This window comes from Mauremys reevesii, linkage group 23, assembly GCF_016161935.1.
Source record: "Mauremys reevesii isolate NIE-2019 linkage group 23, ASM1616193v1, whole genome shotgun sequence".
Classification (NCBI taxonomy): domain Eukaryota; kingdom Metazoa; phylum Chordata; order Testudines; family Geoemydidae; genus Mauremys; species Mauremys reevesii.
Window position 1 is genome coordinate 14,427,293 of NC_052645.1, and position 25,229 is coordinate 14,452,521.

Consider the following 25,229-nt stretch of genomic DNA (forward strand, 5'->3'; position numbering starts at 1 on the left):
AAAGAGGGATGGAGAAAGACTATTGCACAGAGAGGTTTGGTGAGACTCAGGGCCGAAGTTGGGGGTGGGATCCTGTTTCTCTGGAGCTAGCTACTCCCTGCAGTTTACAGACAGGCTGCTATTCCGAAACTTAAAATCCAAGAAAAGGAGGCAAAGCTGGACCTGCCATCAACACAGTTTTATTCATGCCCCAAGAAAACCAACCTTGCCTGCTTCAAACAACCCCTGTCTATTCCAGCTAGAAGTGGCCAGATGCAGAGAGATTGAGGATGGAACAGAGAAGTGGTTTGATCATACATAAAACCTAATCCTCCGCTGTACACAAATCCGGCAGGGGAGAGTGCTTAGAAAAAATTAAAACAGCTTTGACAATACAAAAATATAACAAGGGCTGCTTTCCTTTCCCCGTAGCTCACAAGGGATGGAGGGATTTCCCCCCTCCCACCAGGAACAAGCCCCCAAGCCTGCAGGCTGGCTGAGACTGGAGGTACTGAATTAGAGAGAGGGGGTGGGCAAGGGAATAGCTTCATGCGCTGGTGAGCCGGTTCTGGCTGTCCAGAAAGCTGGGGCAGCAGAACCAAGCAGCGAGGGTGGTAACTTTAGGGTGCAGGCAAGCTCAGGCACCAAAGCCTATTGCAAACAATAGGAAGACTCTCCCCAAGCTTCAAATTGGACTCCAGCCCTGGCAGCTGCTGAAGATAATGAGATGAAGGAGGCTCAACCTTCTCCTGCTCTAAGCCGCCAAGGAAATGCCCTGCTAACTCACTGCCATTAGCCAGAGGCAGCTTCAGGTTCACGTGTAGGGGGACAGGGTGGGTGCATTTCATTAGAGCAAACCCTGGTTCCTATAAGAGTCAGGGTTACCTAGAACGGGCCCTGAACTGATTTGTCAGCAAAGGAAGGGACTTGGGATCAGGCACTTGCATAAACTAAAAATAAAAATGGAAAGTTAAAATGCTAGAAAACAGCTGGATATTTTACTTAAAATTACTGGCAGGGCTGCAGCGAACCAGCTGGTGTCGGCCTGTCCACGCTGCATCAGGAGTGAGCCTCCCAGCCCACCTCCTCAGACTTGTGCTAATGCTGCAAAAAAATAGCTGTGTAGACACTGCGGCTGGGGCTGGGGCTTGGGCTCTGACAACTTGGGGATGAAGGCACGAGAGCCCAAGTCGCAACATTAAAGCAACATCCACACCGCTAGTTTTAGAGCGGTAGCATGAGCCCTGCTAGCACACGTCTGGGGAGGTCAGCGGGGAGGCTTGCTTTCCAGTGCAGTGTAGACAGGTCCTGGCTGTTTAAACAGAACAAAGCAGAGCTCCCTCAACAGCAACACATCCATCACCTTCGAGGGGAGCTGGATCAGATCTTTACCCTGGCTAAACGGACCAACAGCCTACATCTGTAACACGGCCTTGCAGCAGAGGAGCTCAAAGAGTTTTGGCCACATGAATTAATGAAACTACACTGCAGCTTTATGAGGCAGATCAGTCTTATCCCCTTTTAAATATAGGGAAACTAAGGCAAATCACCCAAGGTCACACTTGGGAGTTAGCAGCAGAGCAGAGAATGTCCACTAGCAAATACTGTTCACAGAATTATTTGTACATATATGAAAACCAGCCTCTCTCTTTATCAAATGAATATCTACCACTGCAAGCAGAGCCAGAGGGGGCCAGGCAGCACTTCTCTGATCCTTCTATCCATAAAAGATCTTCCATCACACGGGCTCTTGGTTCTGATCGGGCTCTGGATGGATGTCAAGTGATGAGAAATGCCAAGGCATCAACATGTTGAATATCCCAATCTCAGAATTACCCCCAGAGAGACCGTTCTGGCCTCACAGCGCTGGGTTCAGTTACTCAGTGAAGTAGATGGATGCATATTCATTAAGCATCACTGGGAAATGGAAACAGCAGTTCTTTTAAAACAAGCAATTCTCTCTAGACCCAACCGAGGATCCATTCTGAGAATTCCTCCCTCAGTCCTCAGAATTACAAGGCTTTGTCAAAAGTAGTTCCCTGCATAAAATCCTGCTCTCAGGGGAGAGCCTTAAAAGGTGTCCTTAAAACGCATCCCACTCTCCAGTTAAATTGACACACTGCGTGCTGTAAGCGAGCACCATTCCTCCTTGCTCTCAGAGCATCGCGTTTCTTATTGGGACAGAGAGGACAGGAATCTCTCTCCGGAATGAGAGAGGGACGTGTTATTCCCTGCACTGGAGGTTTATGAAAGGAAAGTTATTGCTCAGGATCTGCCCCGTTCCCATGTGTTACGGCGTCGCACCGGCAGCTTCCTGTGGACTGGATTCAGCGCCAAGTTCTGCTTCTAGACCTTCAGCCTGGCTTGGCCTGGCCACCCACCACTGGTGGATTTCCTGGTATAACTCCTGATGCTCTTCTTTCCAGTGTCTGAATTTCTCCGAGGTCAGTTCCGAGTCGTTCAGGAGCTGATCGAGGATCTGGAGCTCAGCCACCTTCGCCTGCAAAAGGAAAAGAACATTCCCCGCTGCTCAGTCCTTGTGCATCAGAGGGCATTACACAGCGAGAGGGCTTGAACGTTTCACCTACTTTGAGCGTGCTTTGCAGGGCCCGGACCAGGTGAATTCTCTCATTGATCTGGGGGTTCTTGTTGCGCTTGATGAAGGATTTGCGGTACTGCTCGTGGGTCAGGAGCTGGCACGTGCCGATGAGAGACACCCCACCTTGCTTCAGACACTTAATCAGGGACTCCAGTTCTTCGCCAGGGGAGTCTGCATGCGGATGGGGGACATAACACACAGCAGATAGAGTTAGAGTGGGGCTGGAACAGCCTCTGTGCCAGGGTGATGGGCTTGTGGGGAGTAGGTGGAGCCTGCTGCCAGGATGGCCCCAAGCAGATCAGGCCCCAGCACTACAGCCAGTTCAGGAGCCTGGTACTCTGTGGTCAGGAGGGTTATGAAAACTTCCACAGAAGGCGCCGGAGAAATACAACAGGCCCCAGACACAGTGGCTAGCTCACAGAATGGCATGTTAGTGCCACAACAGGAGCTACGGCCCTTTGGACATTCTAACACCAATCGTACTGGGACACACCAGACCAGATCCCGGGGGGAGGCTGAACAGAAAGGGGATGGGGCGGGTCATAGGAGATTCTTCACTACAAAGGAGAAGCCCTGACACAACCCCTCCCCCACCCTCCATTCAGCACCCCCCCCATCCAATGCCCACCTGCCCCAGAAAGGACCCGTTTGTGTAACAGCCCAGAGGATTCATTAACTGCTATACCTGGACCAGTCACCAGAGGGCCACACTGAGCACAGGTGATGCTCGGCGGCCCAAATCCAGGCCTGGGCTCAGAACAGCAGCGCTAGCACTTACCCAGGGGCGAGCAGGGCCTGCCACTGCCAGGGACGGGGCTCCCCAGGGGGCCCGTGGGGTCGGGGCTCCCCACTGCAGCACCGGGCTGGGCTCCCTGCAGAGTGGTTAGCAGCTCCCTTCTCTTCGGCAGCTGAGGAAGAACATTTGTTTAGAGACCTCCCCCGACAGCAAGGAATCCCAGCTCCCGAGGAGGCTGCGAAGAGCCACGATCCTCGCGCCCTTTGCCGAGCTGCGTTTGACACCCGCCCGCCAGCATCCGCAAAGGGAGGGCCAAGAGCTGACCCCATCTCCCATCACACAGGGCCAGGGCTCTCCCCAGCTGGGCTGTAGGATCCGCCCTCCTCCCCGATGACACTCACCAGATCAGATCCAGGCCTGGGAGCGTCGTCGTCAGGATCCTCGGCTTCCGTCTCACTGTAGCAGTCTGGCAGGAGAAGCACAGCAGGGACTATCAGCGGGAAAGCCCAGACCTGCCACGGACCTTCGCTCCCACACAGCACACGTTGCCCTTCTCCAGCTCCTTCCATCCAAGGATCTCACAGCACTTTAGTGAGAAGAAGGGTCCCAACCTACCGGCTGGGGATGATCCTTGCAGAGTGGGAAGGTGGGGCAAGGCCTCTTGGTCCCCGAGCTGGTCATCTAACCATTAGGCATCACTGCATCGCCTCACCCAACCTCGCTCCAGCCCTGCTGCCGCTTGGTGACTGGAGGAGTCATGGCTCAGCAACAGGATTCTCATCGTCACCCCCTCCCCATCATACAGCGCAGCAAGCTCCTCCCAGGCCAGGAAAGGAGAGACCGGGAGCTGGAACGGAGCCTGGCTCGCCCACATCTTTGGATTCTTGGTCTTAAGGGGGGGGGGGGGGTGCCTGCAGTCAGCGCAGAGCGGGACCCTTTTCCTTGACCCCTCTACCCCAGACTCGCCACCTTTTTCAGGGGTGTCCCTCATTTAGTCTCAAAGGTCCTACGCTGCACACAAAGCTGAGGTCCCCTCGCTTTTGTCAAAAGGCACGTGTGTCGGCAGTCACTGCGCTGAGGTTACAAAAGTCCCAGTGCCAGCAGAATGGATCCTGCCACATTTCAGACCTCCCACATGAATCGCTCGCGTGTGCCCCTCCTTTCACATCTCGCTCACCGTGCGGTTGGGCCTTCACCAGCTGAACACAGAACTCTGGAGAAGAGACGCTCTGTGCCACTGGGCCCACGCTTCAGACCCCCGAGCCAGAGGCAACTGACTTTCCTCTCTCCCCTAGTGAGGGCTACTGGGCTCCAACATCCAAGAGCTTTGGTTCCCCACCAGTACTTAAAATGTCTATGTGCACCCGTCGGGGAGGCCACAGACCCAGCCAATTAAAAGGAGAGCAGTGTCCTGAGGGGTGCGCTTTAAGCATTGTAATCTGGGAGCAGCCGCTTCAGGAAGACAAGAGCCTCCCCCCCACACACACTTTTCAGACCACTTGCAGCACTGGCCCCCCTCCCAGCTAACTATCCCACCCCAGTTTATGTAGATACGGGAGTGGAGCCCGTTGGAGTCAGGAGGATGCTGGCAGGGGCTCATCCAGTCACCCTGTAGGGACGTGGCACATAATAACTGGTTCGCAAGGTGCCTGGTTCCTACCTTCTTCTCTGTGCGGGAGCGATTCCTGGGCCAGCTTGTATTTGGTTTTTGCAGCGATCAAACCACTCACCCACCTGGGAAGACAAACAGAGCACGTACAGTCGCCAAAGAGATCCCCTCCCAGGTTCCCAGGCACTTCCCCTTCCACCACACGAACCACCTCACGCGTGGGGAAAGCCATCTGAGACCAATGCTTTTCGGAATCAGAGATCCAGCCCTCTTCCACAGCCACCTCCCTTCCCGGCAGCCCGAACCCTCGGGGCGGGTTCCACAAATCACACTCTGCCTTCACTGAATCGTACCGGCCATTTGGACACAGTCTCCCGTGACCACAGGAACTGTAGATTCAGGCTGGTTCAGCCCCTCCCTAGAATTCTGGAGCTTAACTGCATCCAGGTAATTTAGCGAGCAAGGAGAGGGTTTTGTAGCCAATCACCACAGGGTATTTACTTAGCAATGTCAAATCCTGCTACTTACATGCTCAGATCAGCCAGAGTCTCTGCTGCGAAGATGAAAGGTTTGTACTTCTCATGGCAGAGCTGGAAGACACTGAAAGAAGAACAAGGACGTGGCTACATTATCCACAAATTTCTCCCAGATTAGCGGGTGGCTGTAACTCTTAAGAGTGAAGCTAGTGTCCAATTCTTAGCTCCATTTCCAGCCTCCCACAGAGCTAGCTGGGCTCTGCTGAAACACATGTTCACCCTTAACTTGCAGAGCCTTTTGTTTGGGATTTTTAAATGACCTTCCCCCGACATTAATCAAATTCAAACCCATCCACAATGAGCAGTCTGGAGACAGTCTTTCCCTCTAGGCAGTTCTCTAAATTTCCACCTGGTAGATGGCGCTCCTGCACCACGCCCTACAGCGCCCCCTGCTGGGAGAGGGCTGCTTGTTTCCCCTACAGCCAGGGCTCCTGCACCGTTACTCAGCGCCTCCTGCTGGAGAGGTGGGGACTGGAGCAGCTGGGAGCATCTCCCCACACAGAGCTCCTGCACCGTTGCGTACAGCTAGTCCGCTTGGCGCCAAGCGCTCTGTCGGATGCGCTGCCCTACGGAGAATGCTCCCACGCCATCCCCAGCAGCAAGCAGCTCCTGGATGCTTCAGGGTCCTCCTCTCCCAGGTTAAATTCACCCTCCTCTCCCAAAGCCGAGGTCTCTGCCCAGCATCTCACACACTCACTATTTCTTCTTCTGCTCCCGGGTGCTTTCCAGGTCATAGGTCGACACGTTGATCAGGCCTACGGCTTTCTCATCCTGGGCGGTGAAACAAGGGGCACGTCACACACAGGGGGCTTTGCTGCCGTTGGCATTTAGAAGCAAGATTAATTGGGTTTTGGTGCATCACACGGGACTCTGTGGTCAGGAGAGCCATTGTACCAAGAAGAACAAGGAGACCAGTGGCACCTTAAAGACTAACAGATTTATTTGGGCATAAGCTTTCGTGGGTAAAAAACCCACTTCTTCAGATGTCTCCAAATAAATCTGTTAGTCTTTAAGGTGCCACCGGACTCCTTGTTGTTTTTGTGGATACAGACTAACACGGCTGCCCCAACACTTGTGCCAAGAAGGTAAATCAACAACATGTGGCTTACTCCGGGAACGCCATGCTGTCCTTGGGGGGGAGGGATAGCTCAGTGGTTTGAGCATTGGCCTGCTAAACCCAGGGTTGAGAGTTCAATCCTTGAGGGAGCCATTTAGGGGTCTGGAGTTTGTCTTGCTTTGAGCAGGGGGTTGGACTAGATACCTCCTGAGGTCCCTTCCCACCCTGATATTCTCTGATTATAACAATAAATAATAATCCCCAGTTCTTCTCATCTAGCCTTTCCGCACATAGGCCTGAATGCGCTTTACAGAGGAGATCAGGGTCCTTCTTATAAATGGGGTTGGTGGAGTCAGAGGGTGGGGAAAAGCCCACGAAGCAGGTGCAGGATCCACCTTCTTCCAGCTCTCTCTGTGGGGCTGTTACACCCACCAACCCACCCCTCTTACACATCACCCCTGAATTTGGCTCACTGAGTTATCTGAGCGCAGAGGAGTCTCATTTGGGGACATGCAGCAACTGGGCCAGGAGAGAAGGTGCAGCGAGGACCACTGCTAACGGGAGGGAGAGGCACAGAAATCTCTACCCCCCACTCTAAACTTCTTAAGCTGACTGCCAATTCCTTCCCTTACCCATCAGTGGCTGGGCTGACCTAGGCCTGGGGAGTCCACTGGGCTCTGAGCACAGCGAAGTCAAACTTATCTCACTTTACACAGTCCCTGTAGATTTGTCCCAGGATCTCCAGAGTCCAGCAGCCAACACCCCCTTCCCTCCCGCCCTAAGCCCCCTGAGTACACGGCACCTCTGCTGACCCCCCTACCTGCCCCTTTCCACTAATCCCCAGCAGAGCTCGCGGGACGCACTCACACTGGGCTGGTTGTACCAGTAGAGAACGTGGCCCTTCAGCACAAACCAGCAGCGTTTCCATTTCTGGGACATGAATCCCACGTGGTCTTTCTTCTTCAGGAGCCAGCCATCGCAGTCCACCTTGCCCAGCTCCCGACAGGACACCCGCCGGCGGCTCAGCCTGGTAGCCACTCCTGCAAGGAAGGAGGAGAGGGGGCAGAGGAGCTCTCTCCAACAGAGGAGCCACCAGCCGCCCATGGATCCTGCCCCAGCCATGCCCTGTCAGCGGGGTCCGGGAGCTGCTTCTCCCCCATCCCCACCTCTCTGCGCCCTCTCACTGCTAGGGGACAGCAGAGGCACGGAAGGGCCCTGTAGGCAGTGGGGAAAGTCCCACTCTTTTCGGTGCATGACAACGGGGAGCCTGGGCCCTGGGTGCCCACACCCGTTAATGCACCAGCCATTCATCCCCGTCTGCCTCTGGTCACAAAGGACATAAGCTTGGTGGTTCTCGGCCTAGCCCCCGGAGGGACCCTCTCCATACCCCACCACCACTATGGACTGCAGCTGCTGGCACCCGGCAGCGAGGAGACGGGGCAGGAGCTGCACTGGCGGGGGAAGAGGGCCTGGCTCGGCCCAGTGCTGAGCCCCTCACTTCCGTGGCAGAAGCTCACCAAGGAGCAGAGGAGGGAGGAAGGGGTGGGGGGGAGAGGAAGGTTCAGAGCAGGTTCTCCCAGCCCCAGGCTCAGAACAGAGACACCAGATTCTGCTCCACAGCCAAGAGGAGGAGCACCAGACGGAGGGTTGCCTGGGCCGTGCTCTGCTCCCCAGCACGCAGACACCACTTCTGCCGCCCCAAGCACCATGTGTGAGATAGATTGTCTCTCACATACACACAGTGTGTGTTGGTGCCTGGGGGAGTGTGTGAGAAAGACAGTGTGTGTGCGCCTGAGTGAGTATGAGTGCGCTGTCTCTTTAAGAAAGCATTCCAGCTCGTTCAGACATAGGCAGCTGTCTTGGGACCCAGAGAGGCAGCAGCATAGACAGATTCCCCCCGCCCTGTCACCCCCACCCTGTTGAGACCAGGCGCATGGGCAGGGGGAGGGGGACACCCCGACATCAGCCTTGCCCCGCACAGCAGACAGGACACTCCCAGTCCCGAGCAGCAGGGGAGCAGGAGGGAGGAGGGGCACCCCTGCTCTGGAGGAGTCACCTGGCTGGTCGTCCAACTGCCCCCCTGCAGCCTGGGTCCCCCACCCCCTCCAGTCGCGGCTGCTCACCCGATCAGCCCAGCTACGGCAGGTCAGGTGGGACTCAGCAAACCCTGCACACGGTGCCCTCTTTGGCGGGTTGCCCTGGGCCACCGGCCCATAGCCAAGTTAATGTGCAACCTAAGAATGCGCCTTGGGCCTGGGGGAAAACAAACCTTTGTGGAAGGGGAGGAAACGCTCTGATCCCCTGGTTAACCTGGAGCTCACGACTGTCAAACCCACAGGGGGACGGGAGGCGGCCACTCACCTTTCTGCCTGGAGCAACTCCTGGTGCCGCTCTGAAAGGGATGAAGAGGACACAGATACACGTGGTTAGAAAGATCCTGGCCACGCAAGCAACTCACAAGGCTTTTGGGAGGCAGACGATAAAGTGAAGGAGATGCCGTTATCTATGGCACTGACCTGCCAGTGGAGAGCAGACAATGCACTCGCTGGCTGGCCGTGGTATGCGGGAAATGGCTGAGTGATCACCGCTCTCTTGCTTAGAGCACCCGAGGGCTCTAGCTAGTTCAGCATGCAGCTACCTGCCCACCAGGGGATGTTAACTGCAGGGTAGGGAATACTCCCACTGACTTCACTGGGAGCAGAGTTAGGCCAGCCCTGAGCCTATCATTTGCAAGGATGAAACTGAGGGTCCTGTTAAGTTATTTGCCTCAGACATCCTGCAGCAGTGAGTTCCACAAGTTAACCATACCCAAAGTTAAAAAGATTCACCCCCCCCCCTTCTCATCTCAGTTTTACATTTGTTGCCTGTTAAATTTCTAATGGCGTTCCTTCTGGTCTTACAGGGCAGGGGCATTAGGAGCCCATGCAACCTTCTCTACCCCATCCACGTTTATATTAGTCTTGTGTGCTGCATTAGAGGCCTCAGCCACCTCAGGCCCAGGGGGTTGTCGCTGTACGGACACACAGGCAGAGACTGGCCTAGGCTCGGTCGCTCTCCTCTCACCCTTTTTGGAAGGGCGGGAGATTCTGGTCCCCGACTTCTGCTGCCAATTCTGTTCTCTGGGGACTCCTTCAATCCGAGGTCCAAGGTGCTGGGTCTGGCTGGAGCGACAGCAACGGGGGAGCTGCACCCTTCAAATCCTGTCCCCAAACCTTGGTTCTCCAACGCAGGGGCTGCTGAAGTGTCTGCAAAGATCAAACCGGTCAGGGGGACGCCAACACCTCTGAGCCACGTGACGATTTGTATTTCACTTGCACGGAGAGGTCAGACAGCGGGTTAAAAATTTAGGGCCAGATCCCCCGCTGGCCCCACTAAAGCCTTTACTCTGTAACACGAGCACCATTCCAGTTGCTCAAGCCCAGAGCTTTGCAAGGGGCCTACCCTTTAAGCGTGAAGCACAGTATGGTCCATGCCGCATTTTACCCGATCACTGTAGTCTCAACTCACATCCCCCACCCCATGGCCACGCAAAGCGAACGAGCTCGGCGGGGAAGCTGGCCCTCCAGGTCCAATGTTACCACATGCTCTGCATATGCCCTACATGGAGCGCCTTTGTACACATCACGCGGTGGATAATCTCTCAGGAGATCTCCAAGTGCTCTGGGAACCTTAGTCGATTAAAGTTTCAGAAGAGCCCTGCAAGGAGGGTGCTATCAGCACTGTTTTACACAGGGGGAAACTGAGGCACAGAGCTGTTAAGGGACCTGCTTAAAGTCGCACAGTGAGTCAGCAGCCAGGAAGAGACGCCGGATACCCAGGCCTCCGTTCTAAGCAGTAGGCAGCACTCTTTAGACCTGCTCTGACTGACTCCAGTCGGCTTGGTCCCTTTCCTGACTTACTTATATTACAGTAGCATGAAGAGGATCAGATCGGGCCTCCAATGTGCACGGCGCTGTACGGGAGGCAGAGTGTCTGGGCAGGAACCAGTTATAACAGGAGTCCCAGTCACAGGCGTTGACATTTTTCCCTGGCGGGTGGCTCCATCCCCGCTCTGCCCTCAGGTCCCGCCTCCTCTCCATCCCTCCCACCCCAACCCAAGGCACCCCCTCCCTCTCCCAGCACCTTCCACCAGCTGCTCCCCCAGCACTGGGATCCTGCCGAACAGCTGTGGCTGGTGGGTACCGAGCACCCCTTATTTCCCACCCCACACCACGGGTGCTTGTGCCTCAGAACACCCCTGGAGTCAGCACCTACGGTCCCGGTGTTGCTCTGCACAGGAATCTCAGCCGAGTATCTGCCCACAATCCCGTCCCACTAGCCTGCAACAAGCAGCGCTCACCCCAGCGTGGAAAGCCTTTCAGAGGAGGGCTTGCTGCTTTCCACAGGATGCGGAGGGCATCTGTTCTCTCCTACCTTCAGTGGAGAGTCGCTGTAGGAAGTCCCTGGTCTCCTCTCCGGGGTGGCTTGAGTCGAATGCCTCCTCTTTGCCAGTGGCGAGATCCAGCGCGGAGTCCAGCCCGGCGATCACGCTTCAGGGGAGGAGAAACCATTAACTAGCACTTGACAGCAAACTAACCCTGTAGCAGGTTTGCTATTCAGCAGAATCGCGCCGCCCTGTGTGGGCGGGAGCGTTTCATCAGAGTTCAGTTCAGCAAAGAATCGCCTGTCAGTGCTGGTCACGTGGGGCGTTTTTACCTGTGGCACCACACGTGCGATCTAGGAGCTGATTCTGCATCGTTTTCCTCTCCCACACAAAATGTTACCTCATGGAAAAGTCAGCGGGGCAAAACAAAGTGCGAGGCTCCAGATAAAAATTAAATAAGTACTGCCCAGAGCTTCTGCGGTGCTTTTCAGCCAGAGATCTCAAAGCACTTCATAAATTATCCCCATTTTCCAGATGAGGAAACTGAGACACCGACTTTTTTTTTTTTTTTTTTTAAGTGATTTGTCCAAGGTCCCCCAGCTGGCCAGCGGCCAAGCCAGGAATAAAACTCCAGTCTCCAGAGTTGAAGTCCAGGGCTCTATCCATGAGGCAAACACTGCCTAGCAAGGCCACACCACCACTGTGAGGAAGGGACAGCTCCTCCTCCTTTTCCAGATGGGGAAACTGAGGCATGGAGGCGCTGTGACTTGCCCAGGTCGCATAGCAAATTTATGACAGAACTGGGAATGAAACCCAGAGTCCCAACTCCCAGTGTCTGATCCAAAAAAACAGACCACATTTCCTCCCCTCCTCATCCCATCCTTCCCCAAATACAAAGGTTCCTGTTTCCAGAGAGAGGAGGGATGTTTTTAATCTTTTCTACCTCCCCACCCCTCCCACCAGAAGATCCTTAAGGAAACAAATAGTTTTGCTTATAATTAATTCACAACAACATTAAAAATTTCCCTGGCATGTGAGGCTGAAAACAGGATCCTTGCTCTGGTGACTGTGATCTTATCAGATCTACCGTCTACCTGAGCAAACCTACAGAAGCAGGGTCTTTGACTTGCACAGCCTACGAATTGGGCCTGTTTAGTCACGGGGACATGATAACAGAGTCCAAACACCTGAAAGGTTGTGAGAAAGAGGACCGCGCTCAATTGTTTTCCAAGTCCACTGAGAATAGGACAAGAAGTAATTGGCTTTGGTTTGTAGCAGGGGAGATTTTGGTTAGATATTAGGAAAAGCTTTCTAACTTGCAAGATAGTTAAGCACTGGAACAGGTTACCTAGGGAGGTTGTGGAATCCCCGTCATCAGAGGCTTTTAAGAACAGGTCAGACAAACACATGTCAAGAATAGTCTAGGTCAGGGGTTCTCCGGACAAATGTTTTGATGGCCTCAGAGTGTGGCCACCAACTCTTTTACTTAATTAGCCTTAGGAAAAACAAATAAATATGCACATAGACACGTCCAAACCATAGTACTTGATTTACTGCTAGCTAGTAAGTCTGTTGTGAAAACTGAAATGAACAAACACACAAGTACACCTCTACCTTGATATAACGCGACCCATAACACAAATTCGGATACAACGCGGTAAGATTTTTTGGCTCCCGAGGACGGCGTTATATCGAGGTGTATCACTTTTCACCGTAGACTTACTCAGCCCTGCCAAAACCTGGGGACAAATTAAGCCCATAATGAGGGGCCGGGGGTGGCAGCGGGGGGCTAGAGCCTGGGGCCCCGGAGCCCAAAGCCCCACTGCCAGCGCCTGCCAGCCCACCACCCCAGGGCTGAAGCCCAAAGCCTGAGCCCCACCGCCCCTGGGAAGGTGGGGAACTCACTGGCTGCCTGCTCCTCCAGCGTTGTGCCCCAGGTGTCTCCAGAGGGGGACAGGGCCCAACCCCTGCTGGCGGCCCCAGCAACCAACAACAAGGTGGTGCATCCCAGGGCCGCCCAGGGGGGGGGCAAGAGGGGCAATTTGCCCCAGGCCCTGAGCCCCACGGGGGCCCCCCACCAGAGTTTTTCGGGGCCCCTGGAGCAGGGTCCCTCACTCGCTCCGGGGGGCCCGGCAAACTCTTGTGCAGCCGGGCGCAGGAGCTTCTGCCGCTCCCGGTCTTCGCCGGCGGGGGGTCCTTCCGCTCCGGGGCGGAAGGACCCCCCGCTGGCGAATTACCGCCGAAGACGGAGCGGGACCCACCGCCGAAGTGCAGCCCGGTCTTAGGCGGTAATTCGGAGGCGGGGGGGCCCTTCCGTTCCGGGACCCGCCGCCGAAGTGCCCCGAAGACCCGCGGCGGCCCCCCTCCCCGCCGAATTACCGCCGAAGACCGGGCTGCGCTTCGGCGGCGGGTCCTGCTCCGGCGGTAATTCGGCGGCAGGGGGGCCCCCGCCGTGGGTCTTCGGGGCACTTCGGCGGCGGGTCCAGGAACGGAAGGGCCCCCCGCCCCCGAAGACCCCGGGCCCCCGGAATCCTCTGGGCGGCCCTGGTGCATCCAGGAGCAACAGGGAGAGGGAGGGGCTGTTACTTCCCCCTCTTCCCCCCCTCTCCCCCCAGGTTGTGGCCACAAGAAAAGCTTCTGGTGGCCACACCTGAGAAACTCTGCTTCTAGGTGTACTTGCTTCTGCCTCAGCACGGGGGGCTGGACTAGACTTCTGAGGTCCCCACCCGCCCCACCTTTCTGTGGGTAACAGACAATGCCTAGTCTCTCCTCCCAACACAGCGGCAAGGGCAGAGCCATGAGAGAGGCCTAGAGAAAGACTAGCAACAGGAAGCCACTTCAGAGTAAGGTTCTGGGCTCTTACCTGGAAGGCAGGGAGACCAAGCTTACTGGAGAGTCATTGTTTTCCAAGCCAGGAGATTCTGCAGCATCCAAGAAGCTTCCAGGTGCCTATAAAACAGTCAGTGAATTTCCATCCTGCGCACCACTGGAGCTCAAGAGACACACAGCAGAGCAGGGTCACCCTACTACTGTTCTTCTATGCTGCTGGGACAATGCCTTCAGCACTGAGTCAGACCCGACTCCGGGCACTTCACAAAAGCATTGACACAAGAGAAGGACTGGAATGAAAGGGAAGCTGCAGAACTGCGAAGCCCCAGGAAGGAGCCTCCAGCCAGCACAAGGAGGATTTGGGAGCACACTGGGTGGGGAAGGGAGCTGGTGCCCCCTCCAAAAGACACTGATGCAGTTACAGCTAGCCCTGGGGACCAGGCAAAGAGGGCCCTGGGATCCATCTCCGAACACATGCGCTGAGCCCAGCGCGACTGGGTTCCTAGCCAGTCACTGCCTATTCAGCACAGCAAGTGAAGGTTCAGTTCTCATGCTGGGGGCGTGGGGGTACCGGGTCCTGCTTACCTGATGGCACGGAGACCTGGGGGAACACGGGGACCCCACAGAGGTTAGTGGAATCTTCTTCAGCACCAACGTCACCTGGTTTGGCTTTTCGAGTATTTTCTTCACTAGATTCACTCGAGTCCAACCCACCTGCGCATGGGATTAGCAGATCAGTGCTCATCGCCAGCACAGGCTGAATCGCACTCAATGGGTTGTTTGAAACAGGCAACTCCGCAGGTCAGTCTACTCTGTTACATGGGCTCTGTCAGCTGGTAAGGCCATCGGTTTGACCTTGTGTCTGGTAACTATTACTCTGGAGCGCGAGCACCACTAGCCACAGGATTTCAGAAAGGGGGATGTTTCTCTCCCTAGGCACCTGGTACAATCAATGGTCAGGGTTTAGACACCTGCCTCAATTACAGCTCCATGGTGCGGCACAAACAATGCTACAAACCAGTTAAACACCTGGCCATCAAAGCAGTTTCGTAAGCTAGTCATCCACACCTTTCTCATTTCACTGTCCATTTCTGCAGGATCACCGGCCAGTCAGAGACATTCAGCTAATAGCCTGCAGCCAGCCAGCTGGTCATCCTCCCTATCAGAGGGTCAGCAGGATACTCACACCTTCTTGTCAATTGTTTGAAATGGGCCATCTTGATTATCACTACAACAATTTTTTTTCTCCTGCTGCTAATAGCCCACCTTAATCAATTAGTCTCATTATAGCTGGTATGGCAACACCCATTTTTTCATGTTCTCTGTGTATATATCTTCCTACTGTATTTTCCACTGCATGCATCCGAGCCCACGAAAGCTTATGCTCAACAAATTTGTTAGTCTCTAAGGTGCCACAAGTCCTCCTGTTCTTTTTGCTGATACAGGCTAACACGGCTGCTTCTCTGAAACCTGTCACCATGAAAACTGGTTTTCAATGGAACAATTTTTACACTAAGTATCTGATTTCTGTAGAAATTGGTTTTATTGTTGCTGCAAACCTGAATGCCCATAAAGAGTTCAGGTTTTGTTCAAATACTGAAATGTTTAATTTTGGATAGACTTCGTGGTGCCTCATGGGAGTTGTAGTCCAGCTGCTTCATCTCCCTGTTCTCCTCTATAAGCTGGGCTTTCCAGTCAGACTACATATCCCATGCTGCATCACACCCAGGGGCGATCATGCACCATCTGCTCTCCCCAAGAGGTGAGGCTGCTGCATCATGGGAGCTATAGTCCAGCCAGGGAGCCCAGTTGGAGGAGAGGGGGAGCACGAGCACCCAAACAACAACTCCCAGGAGGTACCGCAGCACCATTGCTGAACCCAGTTATTTCAGGTTTTGATTTTTTTTGCCGAGAAGTCAACCTTTCTTCCCACAGGAAAGACCCACTTTCCGACCAGCTCGAGCAAACAGTCGCCCACCTAACCAGATGCTTCACTGTCAAATGGAGAGAATGATTCTGACCCCACTTGGCTGGGCAGTCGAGATTTATGAGGCTAAATTAATTGATGGTTGTAAGCGCGCGGCGAGCTCAGCCAAGTGCTGGGTGTTTGCCTCTCCCAGGATGGAGCCAGAAACCCTCCTTTTCTCCCCCTCTCTTCTGGTTTCAGTCTGTCGAGCATGTGGCAGAAACACCCGGGTTCCTTACAGCGATTCCTGGGCGTGCCCATGCGCTTGTGTTTAGAATGGGGTGGGGGGGAGGGGAGAGCCAGGCTTTGGTGGTGTTTGCTTCTCCTCCATGCGGGAGGCGAGTCAGAGAGCAAAGAGGGGACGGAGGAAAGAAAGAATAGCTAAGCACCAGGCTTTCTAATAAAGGAAACTAGCCATGCTAGCATCCCAGCGGCATCTGGGTCATACAGACGCCTACAGCCAAGAGGGTCCAGAGCGGTTAAGTGGGAACCGGCCCGTCTTAGTAAACATGAGTAGGGACACGTTACATTGTCATCCCAGGACCTCAGAGCCCTTTATAAAAAGGGGGAGCCAGCATAATCCCCTTGTCAGGTTGGGGGGTTCGAGGCCCAGAGTCGAAGTGAGTTTTAGCCTGATCCCTTCGGGGCGGGGGTCACACCTTCTGCTGGGAAAGAGCCTCGCATGTGGGGAGCCCCACCAGACCCAGAGAGAACGGAAGTGACTGGCCAAAGGTGACACAGTGAGTCAGGACTAGAACCCAAAGCCCCCACTCCATGCAGCACCCTCTGCCGAGTGTGACGTTCTTCCCCAGGGCAGACCTTACACATCAGCCATGATTGCAGCTACATTCAGAGGCCTCCCTTCCTGGTAGGATTTTGGCTGTCCCAAGAGACCAACATGCTAACGGGAGCGAGGACGGGACCATACTTACCACCACCTGCCCGTTGACTTGAACAATCTCATCCCCCGGCAGGATCTGGCTGCAGTGGTCAGCGGGACACTAGGACGAGAGGCAAGGAAAAGACCGAACGGTGTCAGAACCGTGCTTGCTGGGAAGCTGAGAAAGGCGGCAGTGCAAGTGGCTTGAGCCTAATCAGCGTTAAGCAGCTCTCAGGCTGATGTAAGTCAGAGGGGCTCAGAAAAGGGGGATTAACCATTAACTTGCAGGCCTGATCTTTTGGGCGATTCCCGCAGGATCACAGGTGTGAGGGCAGGAGATGACTGAACCAAGGCGCCAGCGGAAGCCTTGACCAAGGTTAGCGTGACACATGGCCACAAGTCAGCTGAGTTGGAAGGACTCAGCCAAGTCTTGTCCAGTGCAGCCCATGTCCTAGAGCTGGTTCAGGAAGAGGGTTTAGCACCTTAACAAGCCCAGGGAGTTCTGATACCCAAACTAGATTTTGCTCATCAAGGACCAGTGTAGGAAGGTTTAAGAAGGGGGCTACGTTGGGACACCAGTTCTGAGCCATCTCCCTGCACCTGCAGGCTGGAAAGACGAAATCAGAAGCCATCTTTCCCTCCCCCTCCCCCAAATCTCTCACCTCGGTGGCGGTTCCCGCTATGAAGTGGAGGCAGGAGTTGGTGGATTTGATCTCGATGCCCTGCAGAGAGGGAAAGACAGAGTTTGGAAACGTCAAACGGGTCCCCAGCGTGAGCCAGAGGCAGAGGCGAGGATTGCGGCGGAGGAGCGGACTCACCAGACTGTCCTCTGGCTCTGTGGGCACAAGGTCTACGCTCTCCAAGATGGCGGTCTGGTTCAGCAGGGCTGCCGGGCTGCTGCTCGAGATGTTCTCACAGATCCCCGCGAGGTGCCTGCACTGAAGGACAGCAGGAGAGACTCATTCCTCAGGAAACCCTCCAGGTCCTCACGGCTTCTACAGAAGGGCAGTAGCGACCTCAGGCAAACCCCGATATGTGTTCTTCTGCACTGAACGAACACACACACAGGTACTTACAATCAGCAGGATCCGGTTCTCTCTCTCAGACACTCTGCAGTCCTAGAAGAATGAGAGACACGCGATAATTTAGGCTGATCCAGCTTTACATGCTGTAACTCCCCGAGATGCTTCCTGGCCAAGAGCAGATCATGACGGCCCTGCTTGGATGGGGGGATCACGTAACACAGCCCCAGGTCTTGCAGTAGTGGTGCTGGTGGCTCCACTCCCAATGCCCCCGCGCCGCCAGCCTCCAGGTGAGACGCAAGATTGAGGCTGTGCAGTCACGAAAGACTTCTCAGTCCTAGTTTTTAAGAGCAGTAGCAGGATTAACCCCAGCACCCTGGCCAGCTTCCAGGGCAGGTTGTTACATTCCACCAGCCTCAACTCCTCCAGCTGTCTCCAATGGAGACGCCATTCTTCACTCATTCCCGTCAGCGCCGCCTGGCTCCTCCCAGATAGCGGCTGCATGTTGCAGGGAAGCCTGTGTTTGGGGGAGGGAAGGCCTGGCCGATCACATCTAGGCCTAGAGAGCACACTGGGATCCATGAGGACAGGCGCTGCGGAGAGGCACCACCACCCCTTCCCCTACATACAGGGGGATTGGCCCCTGCAGGTCGGCTGACGGTGCTCATGCTCCCAGAGACGGGTACTCTGCCAAGAGGTCATTTTCGTCTCTGCCATTTAGCCCAGATGGGGACAAACAGAGCGCAAGCATCCCAGGCAGCACACGACTCCCCGACACAGTCTGTCTGGGGAGTCACTGGGCGACCGCGCTGAGCCCTCACACGACCCCGCCCAGCAATGGAGAAAGGATCCGGGAGCAGAGGAGCTGGCAGTGCTCTCGGAGCTACTCCTCGCTCGAAGGACAGAGCTTTGAGAGACTCCTCTTGGCTTCCAGGGGCTTTGGATGAGGCCCCGAGACCATAATCCAGCCTCTTCTTGTGAATTTCATTAGAAAAATCAGAGTGACTCCGACAAGAGGAGAAGGCTGGGGGACGGGAGTGGGGAAAACACCCTGGGGATGGGAAATAAGAATGAACTTGTCAACCCAGGCGGCTAGAATGTGGGGCAGCCCCGGGGTTAGGCACAGAGCGGGGTCTGTCCACAGGGCTGTCGGTGTTTGGAAGGCTCTGCCCCCTCCCCAAGGGAGAAGAATCCATTGCTGGGATGGGGGACGGGGGCAATGGGCGAGAGGTGCCTTACTGAGGCCATGCTTGCTCACACACAGAGTTATGCCAACCTCCGGATCTGGGATCAGAAAGGGATCCACCCCCCAGGGCACAATGGCAGGGACGTCTCTGCTTAGCATGGCAGAGGAAGGGGTGAACCACAGCGAGTTAGCGCAGCCGCGGCGCTGAGTTCCCCTCTGTTGCACGTGGCACCGGTGGATCGTGGCTCTACTTTTAGGTTATTAGTAGGGTCAGTTTCTTCCTGCCCCACAGCCCTAAACCCACCACCTCTGGCCCCTGCTCCCCCAGACCCTGTCCCCTGGCCCTCCACCCCCCTCCTGCCCCTGCTTCCCCAGACCCTGTCCCCCTGCCTTCCGCTCCCTCTCCTGCCCCCGCCCCCCCCAGACCCTGTCCCCTGGCCCTCCACCCCACGCCTGCCCCCGCCCCCCAGACCCTGTCCCCTCTCCTGCCCCCACTCCCCCAGACCCTGTCCCCTCTCCTGCCCCGCCCACCCAGACCCTGTCCACTTGCCCTCCAACCCCCTCGTGCCCCGGTTTCGCCAGACCCTGTCCCCCTGCCTTACGCTCCCTCTCCTGGCCCCGCCCCCCCCAGACCCTGTCCCCTGGCCCTCCACCCCTGCTGCCCCACCCCCAGACCCTGTCCCCGCCCTCCACCCCTCTCCTGCCCTCCCAGACCCTGTCCCTCCACCCACCCCCCTCATTTACAAGCCATTAAGGATTCCCTGTGTCTCCTTTTCTATCTCTCTCCATGTCACAATCTCCCCTCCCCCACCTCACAGTTACCCTTCCCTTCCTCGCTTCCAGACCCTGTTTCCAAAGCCGGAGAAGCCTCCCCCAGAGCCCATTCCAGATGCGCCCTCTCCTGCCAGTGCCCTGGACTCTGCATTCCCCCCTGAGCAGGCCAGGATCTTCAGGGAACGATTAGCTCCCAGTACCTGTGGCTCAGCCGAGCAGCCGCCCCCGAATCTCTGGTTCAGCCCGTTAGGGAGGAGAGAGACTTTCGCTCAGCTGAGTCTCATGGACAACTGAGCTCCCCCCAGCCCGGAACCTGATCCCAAAGGGTGAATCACAGGGTTATATAAAGAACAGTTCCCCACCCCCCCTCTGATGTTGTTTATCTCCTGGTCCCTTCCCTGCTCACACTCTGGTCATTTTCTCTTTCCCTTCCCCTCTTTGCAGCTGACTGAGCTGTGCCAAGCTGAGGGTCCGATCGCGGCTGCACCCACCCATGGCTCTCATCTCCTATTGCCCACTTCCCCCCGGGCAGCACCTCAGAGGCACCGAGCCTTCCCCGGGCAGCTCAGGTACACGCGCCTCTTCGGCCAGCTTTGAATCACTGCCGTAACCTTTCTGTAAAGCGAGGCCGTTCCGGAGATAGATACCAACACGGGCTCAGGTGACCAGATCGCACGCGCCCCAGGCAAAGTGCGGTCTCTCCACTTCCAGACCTCGCTCCAGGAAGCCTTCACAGCGTGCTTGCAACACTAAAACCTACAGTCCCTCCCTGGCCCTTCCTTGATGGGCTCCCCATGGACTTGCCCCTAAATTGGGTTCTGGAAGGCAAGACGCATGCCTAGGATTTGAACTGGCAGCACTGGTAGCTCTTGCTGGTAACCGTCTACTCTAGCTGGAGAGCCCTGCTGGGGTCCAAGGAGGTGTTAGAGGAGTCGGAACACTGGGACTACAAAGGCATTGCTGGCTAGAAGCCATGCCGAGACCCGAGGCTGCTTTTACCATCTCGCAACCTGCGAATCCAAGCTGAAGGAGCACTGCAGAAGACTAGCGAACAGAGGACTGGAGGATGAAGGTACTTAACAGCACTCCTTCCCATGACCCAAATACCACCCCTCTGACACCCTCCCCCCGCCAGCAGCGACTTGCTTATAGACATGAGTCTAGTGGTTAGAGCAGGAGACTTGGAGCCAGGATTCAGGCATTTTCGCCCTGACACATTGTGCAAGTCAGTGCATCTCTGTGCCTCAGTTTCCCCATCTACACATGTGGGTGACCCTGATTTATTTAATAGGGCTTCATTCGGGTTTGTAAAGCACTTTGAGAATGGTAGGGGAAAGGTGCTATTGAAAGGCAGGGTATGGTTCTCTGTTCCATCATCTGACAGTTTATAATCTCCAGTCAGGTTCCTTCTTTTAAACAGTCTTCCACCAATATCCGTTCATCTGACTCAGCGACCCGCTAACCCATCCCTGCCAGAAGGGGCAGTGCCCCACGTCCAATAAAAACACTTTGGAAGGACAAATGGTTTGCCTACAAAATGAGCCATATTGCACGGCTCAGAATCATAATGCAGAAGGATATGGTTGGGTTCCCTATAAGTGACAAGCTCCAAATTGGACATTGGGCTGCTCTATCAATACACTCGGCTTTATCCTTGAAAAATATGTACTATATAACCAGTGCAAGGTTCACTTGTCTGTTCAGAAGTGGCCCAACGTTTAGATGTATGGACACAATAAGAGCAACAGGAAGGTCTCCAGTACAGATTTAAATTGTAATGAAAACACACATTATTAAACAACATCTGCGGAAGCGTTAGTACCAAAACACCTCAGCAGGGGACTGCCCCAAAATGCAACTGACTTTGAGCAACAGACACGAGCCATTTTCATTCTCGGAGCTCAGGGAGATGCACAAACAACGAGGGACAAATTAAGAGTATGAGAAAGAAAAGCTTTAAAATCCAAGGGGCTAGTAGCACCGTTTTAACACAATGGTTAAATTGACAGCGTCCAGGGTTGCCGAGACGACGAGAAAATGTTTTGAATTGAAATAAGAACAAAGAAATTGATTCCCCAGTCCCGCTAGGAGCTCACACTCTGCTGGGATATGGGGTATTCGTCAGCCAAGGGGGGACATTCTGGAGAGGGGAGATCCTGATGAAGTTCTGGGGAACATCTCACTGATCGTTTGCTAGTGAGAAAAACGTGTGTGCGGCATGTGGGTGTCGGTCAGTCCTTACATTGTGCCCATCACCATGGTATCTGGACAGCCCTCCTTTTCTGCCCCCTTTCTCTCACTTCCTAGGTCATGAGACACCCCGGCATGACACGAGTACTGACGAGACGTCGCCCTTATCCACAGGCCCCCCGCACATCTCAGGGGGTAACACGCAAACATGCCAACCCTGCCACAGTCTGGCTTTGGTTTCTTGGGATTTTTAAAACCCTCGTTACTGACCTGCTGCAGGATCTGGGCCAGCTCTCCGCAGAGTGAGACAATGTCCCGGCTGGCTGGGTAATCATTCAGGTGAGAGAAGAGATACCTGTGAAGTGCGGGAGTGAGACAGTCGTCAGGTCAAAGGAAGGCAGGAAAGGAGAGGGCCCAATGACCTCAAATTAATTGAGGCACCGTCCTCCCCTTGGGCCAGGGCCTTATCACAAGTGAAGAATCTTCCAGGGTTTTATGGTGCTTTCTGAAGGGGCCCCAGTTGGCCCAGGCAGCTGGCGATAGGACACAGAGCTCATCGCCTGCAGCGGGCAGCTGCCGGGCACTCAGTGGCCTGCGTGGAACAAGGTGGGAGTCTCGATCTTGTCCACACCCCACAGAGCCACCTCAGCAAAGGAGTGAGAAGGCCGTGGGGACGGAGCTCCCCTCTGGCCGCAACAGGGGGTCCCTCCAGGGCAGAGGCACATGGGCAGAGGATCCTTGTCCAGCCACTGCCCATGCTGTGCCCGTTCTCTGCACAGAAGGCTCCGGGCTGGCATGCTGCTGTTTTCACCATCACCAAGAACAGTGTGGTCACAGCACCGCCCTCCCGTCCCCAGTCACTGAGTGGAGCCTTGTCCCTCTGGGCTAACAGACCATCCTCCTCTGGCCAGGGAGACACTGGCTGCCTTGCAGCCAGTCCTGGCAGCACTGGGCCAGCGTCTCTTTCCGCCTCTGCAAAGACTGTGTGTGCAGAAGGCCTGTAGCTTGCGCCCTGTGCCGTTCAGCGACCCTCTTCCTTATCATGTGGGATCCCTCCTTATGTGGCCCTGGCCTTCCAGCCTCCCCGTGGGCTTTCCCTGGCCTCTGCAGACTGGTGGAGCAAGTACCTGTTGAGCCAGGAGAAGAGCCCCTTGGCCGCCGTGATCAGCTCAGCGATGCAGGCCAGGAGGTCCGGGGAGGGCATCTCGATGGCCTCTCCATCATACACGGTCACCTTCCTGCGGCTCAGGATGAGGGTCTGGGTGGTCCGAGCGACTTGCTGCAGCTTCTCTGTCAGCGTCCCCAGGCTGGTGGTCTCCAGCTCGTAGTTCTGGGAGAACAATCCAAACTAACTCAGCAGAGGAGAGAGGCGCCAGCCCTGGAGCAGCTCAGAACGAAGGCTGAGGGTGGCAGACATCCCACAACTCTGCACTGCTCCCTGAAAATGCTGGGTGGGGGGGCAGGATCCCCAACCCACCCATCCCCTGGATCCCAGAGCTCCCTCCATCTGGGAAGCAAGGCCGCAGGTCAGACACCAGGAGGGAACCCTCACACCGTCGCTCACCGCAGGCGGTGCTGGAGATTGGGAGAGGGCCTCGCTCCAGCCTCACAGCCACCCACTCACCAGCGCACACAGCTGCTCCACAGCTTCCAGAATGAGCTCCTGATGGCCAACACGCCTCAGGCCCAGTTCCTCCAAGCGCCGATAGGACAGCTGCAGCAAATCGTTCCCGGTCAGGGACCACGTCTCAAAGGGATACTGCTGCAGCGCCTTGTCCAGGCCTGAAAGGGGCAAACGCAGCTGCTCCCAGATCGCCCATGTCCAGACCTCAGCCTGGATTCCCCCTCTGCTGACAGCTCTGCCAGGCCTTCCTGTCCTCTTGCCTTCACCAGGGCTTAAGCCCTGAAGCATGAGTTTTAACGGCCCTCCCAGAATAGCATTAACTCATCTAACTCCAGACATTCTTGTTATCCACCAAATGCATCCAAACCCCTTTGGAGTCTTGCTGAGGTTTTGGCCTCAGACGCATCCTGTGGCAATGAGTTCCACCGTGTAGCTACGTGCTGTGTTAATAATATTTCCTTGCGTAGGTTTCGAGTTTGTCCCCGTTCTGTTTCACTGATTGGCCCCTTGTCCAGAGACTGGGAGAACAGAGCCTCTGATCTACCTTCTTCCCCATCCCACCTAGTGTGTAACACCAGTTACCTTCCCTGGCTGCCAGATCTGGCAAGTCCCCATGGGGCTGCCTATCCACCCCCACCAGTATGTGCACCTCCCTGCATTGGACTGTATATCCTCCCCCGGGAATGTCTCTCCTCCCCCAGGGCAGGGATCCGGGCCGGGCCCAGCCACGCCAGCATGCGTCTAACCCGCCTCTGCCAGAGCCCCCAGGTTTCAGTCGCTCCTGCTCCCAGCAGCACTTGCACAGCTCCTCCTGCCAGCGCAGACTCTGCCCTGGGAGCGGGCTGCCCCCCTGCCCGCCCTCGGGGCTGAAGTGCACCCCCTGGCCATGGGGCTGGAACTAGGGGTGCTCCCACACCCCCTGGCCATGGGGCTGGAACTAGGGGTGCTCCCACACCCCCTGGCCATGGGGCTGGAACTAGGGGTGCTCCCACACCCCCTGGCCATGGGGCTGGAACTAGGGGTGCTCCCACACCCCCTGGCTTGAAGCGGTTTCCATCATACACAGGGTTTGCGTTCCAGTTTGGTTCAATGGCTCTCAGCACCCCCCGTACAAACTCTGCCAGCCCTGGACCCGCCACCCCGCCCCACTCACCTCTCAGCCACTGCACCACCTGCCCAGGGCTCCAGGCACCGATGGGCTCCATGCCCAGCTCTGTTCCCGGAAAGTCTGTCCAGGGGCAGGACTCCCGGACACACCTGAGCTGAGGCAGCCCCAGCAGGTAACTCCCAGCCGGCTCTGGGGTTGGTGCAGCTGCCTGTCGCTCAGCAGGGAGAGGCCCGCCCCCTCTGGAGGACCCTTGCTCCCCCCTCCCCACGGGGAATTCCAAGCCCTTAGCAACTCAGCTCAGAGCTCTGCCCAACCCCGCCCCCACTGATTCAACAGGCTTACACCCCGTCCCCCCAGGCTGTCTCCTGACTCTCTTAAAGGCACAGACCCACAGGAGGTTGTTTACCTCGGCCCTGGCCAATGCGGGAGTGTTCCCTAGTGGGCAGAGGGCAGGACTGGGTGCTAAGAGCTCCAAATTCCACCAGATTCCGCATCCGATCACGGGCGAGTCGCTAACACAACACCTGCTATCTCGGCTGACCGGCCTGGCACGGAAAGGAGAACTCGCGGAGCTAAAAGCAGGAGCGGCTACAACTTGAGCTAAAGAAGCAAGGTCCCCGAGCAGGGGTTGTCATAGGTAGCCTCTGCAGCTCCGGCACCTGTAAGACCAGTGACATTCTGTGCCTCAGTTTCCCCACTTGTAAAATGAGAATAGGTACAACTGGCCTACCAGCTCATCGCAGGGGGAGTTTTAAGTCTGTAAAGTGGTTT

General features: G+C 55.9%; 1 protein-coding gene across 1 annotated transcript; it reads right to left on the reverse strand.

The window, feature by feature from the left end:
* Positions 1-163: 163 nt before the first annotated feature.
* On the reverse strand, positions 164-24,636 carry CNKSR1 (connector enhancer of kinase suppressor of Ras 1). The gene is made up of 21 exons (XM_039511528.1): positions 24,504-24,636; positions 23,351-23,508; positions 22,854-23,056; positions 21,997-22,081; positions 17,631-17,672; positions 17,373-17,492; positions 17,217-17,276; positions 16,607-16,675; positions 14,294-14,422; positions 13,743-13,828; positions 10,930-11,045; positions 9,580-9,761; positions 8,878-8,908; positions 7,384-7,556; positions 6,157-6,230; positions 5,452-5,523; positions 4,975-5,048; positions 3,716-3,780; positions 3,357-3,486; positions 2,568-2,749; positions 164-2,479 (listed from the first exon to the last, which is right to left on the reverse strand). The coding sequence occupies exons 1-21, from the start codon at positions 24,553-24,555 to the stop codon at positions 2,270-2,272; spliced, it is 2,313 nt and encodes a 770-aa protein (XP_039367462.1). The 5' UTR covers positions 24,556-24,636; the 3' UTR covers positions 164-2,269.
* Between the last annotated feature and the right edge of the window lie 593 nt (positions 24,637-25,229).

Coding starts and splice junctions, on each gene's coding strand:
- CNKSR1 (XM_039511528.1), bottom strand. CDS start 24,555: ATGGAGCCCATCGGTGCCTGGAGCCCTGGGCAGGTGGTGCAGTGGCTG. Junction 16,676..17,216: donor TAGCGGGAACCGCCACCGAG/GTGAGAGATTTG, acceptor CTCTCGTCCTAG/TGTCCCGCTGACCACTGCAG. Junction 2,480..2,567: donor CCCTGCAAAGCACGCTCAAA/GTAGGTGAAACG, acceptor TTCCTTTTGCAG/GCGAAGGTGGCTGAGCTCCA.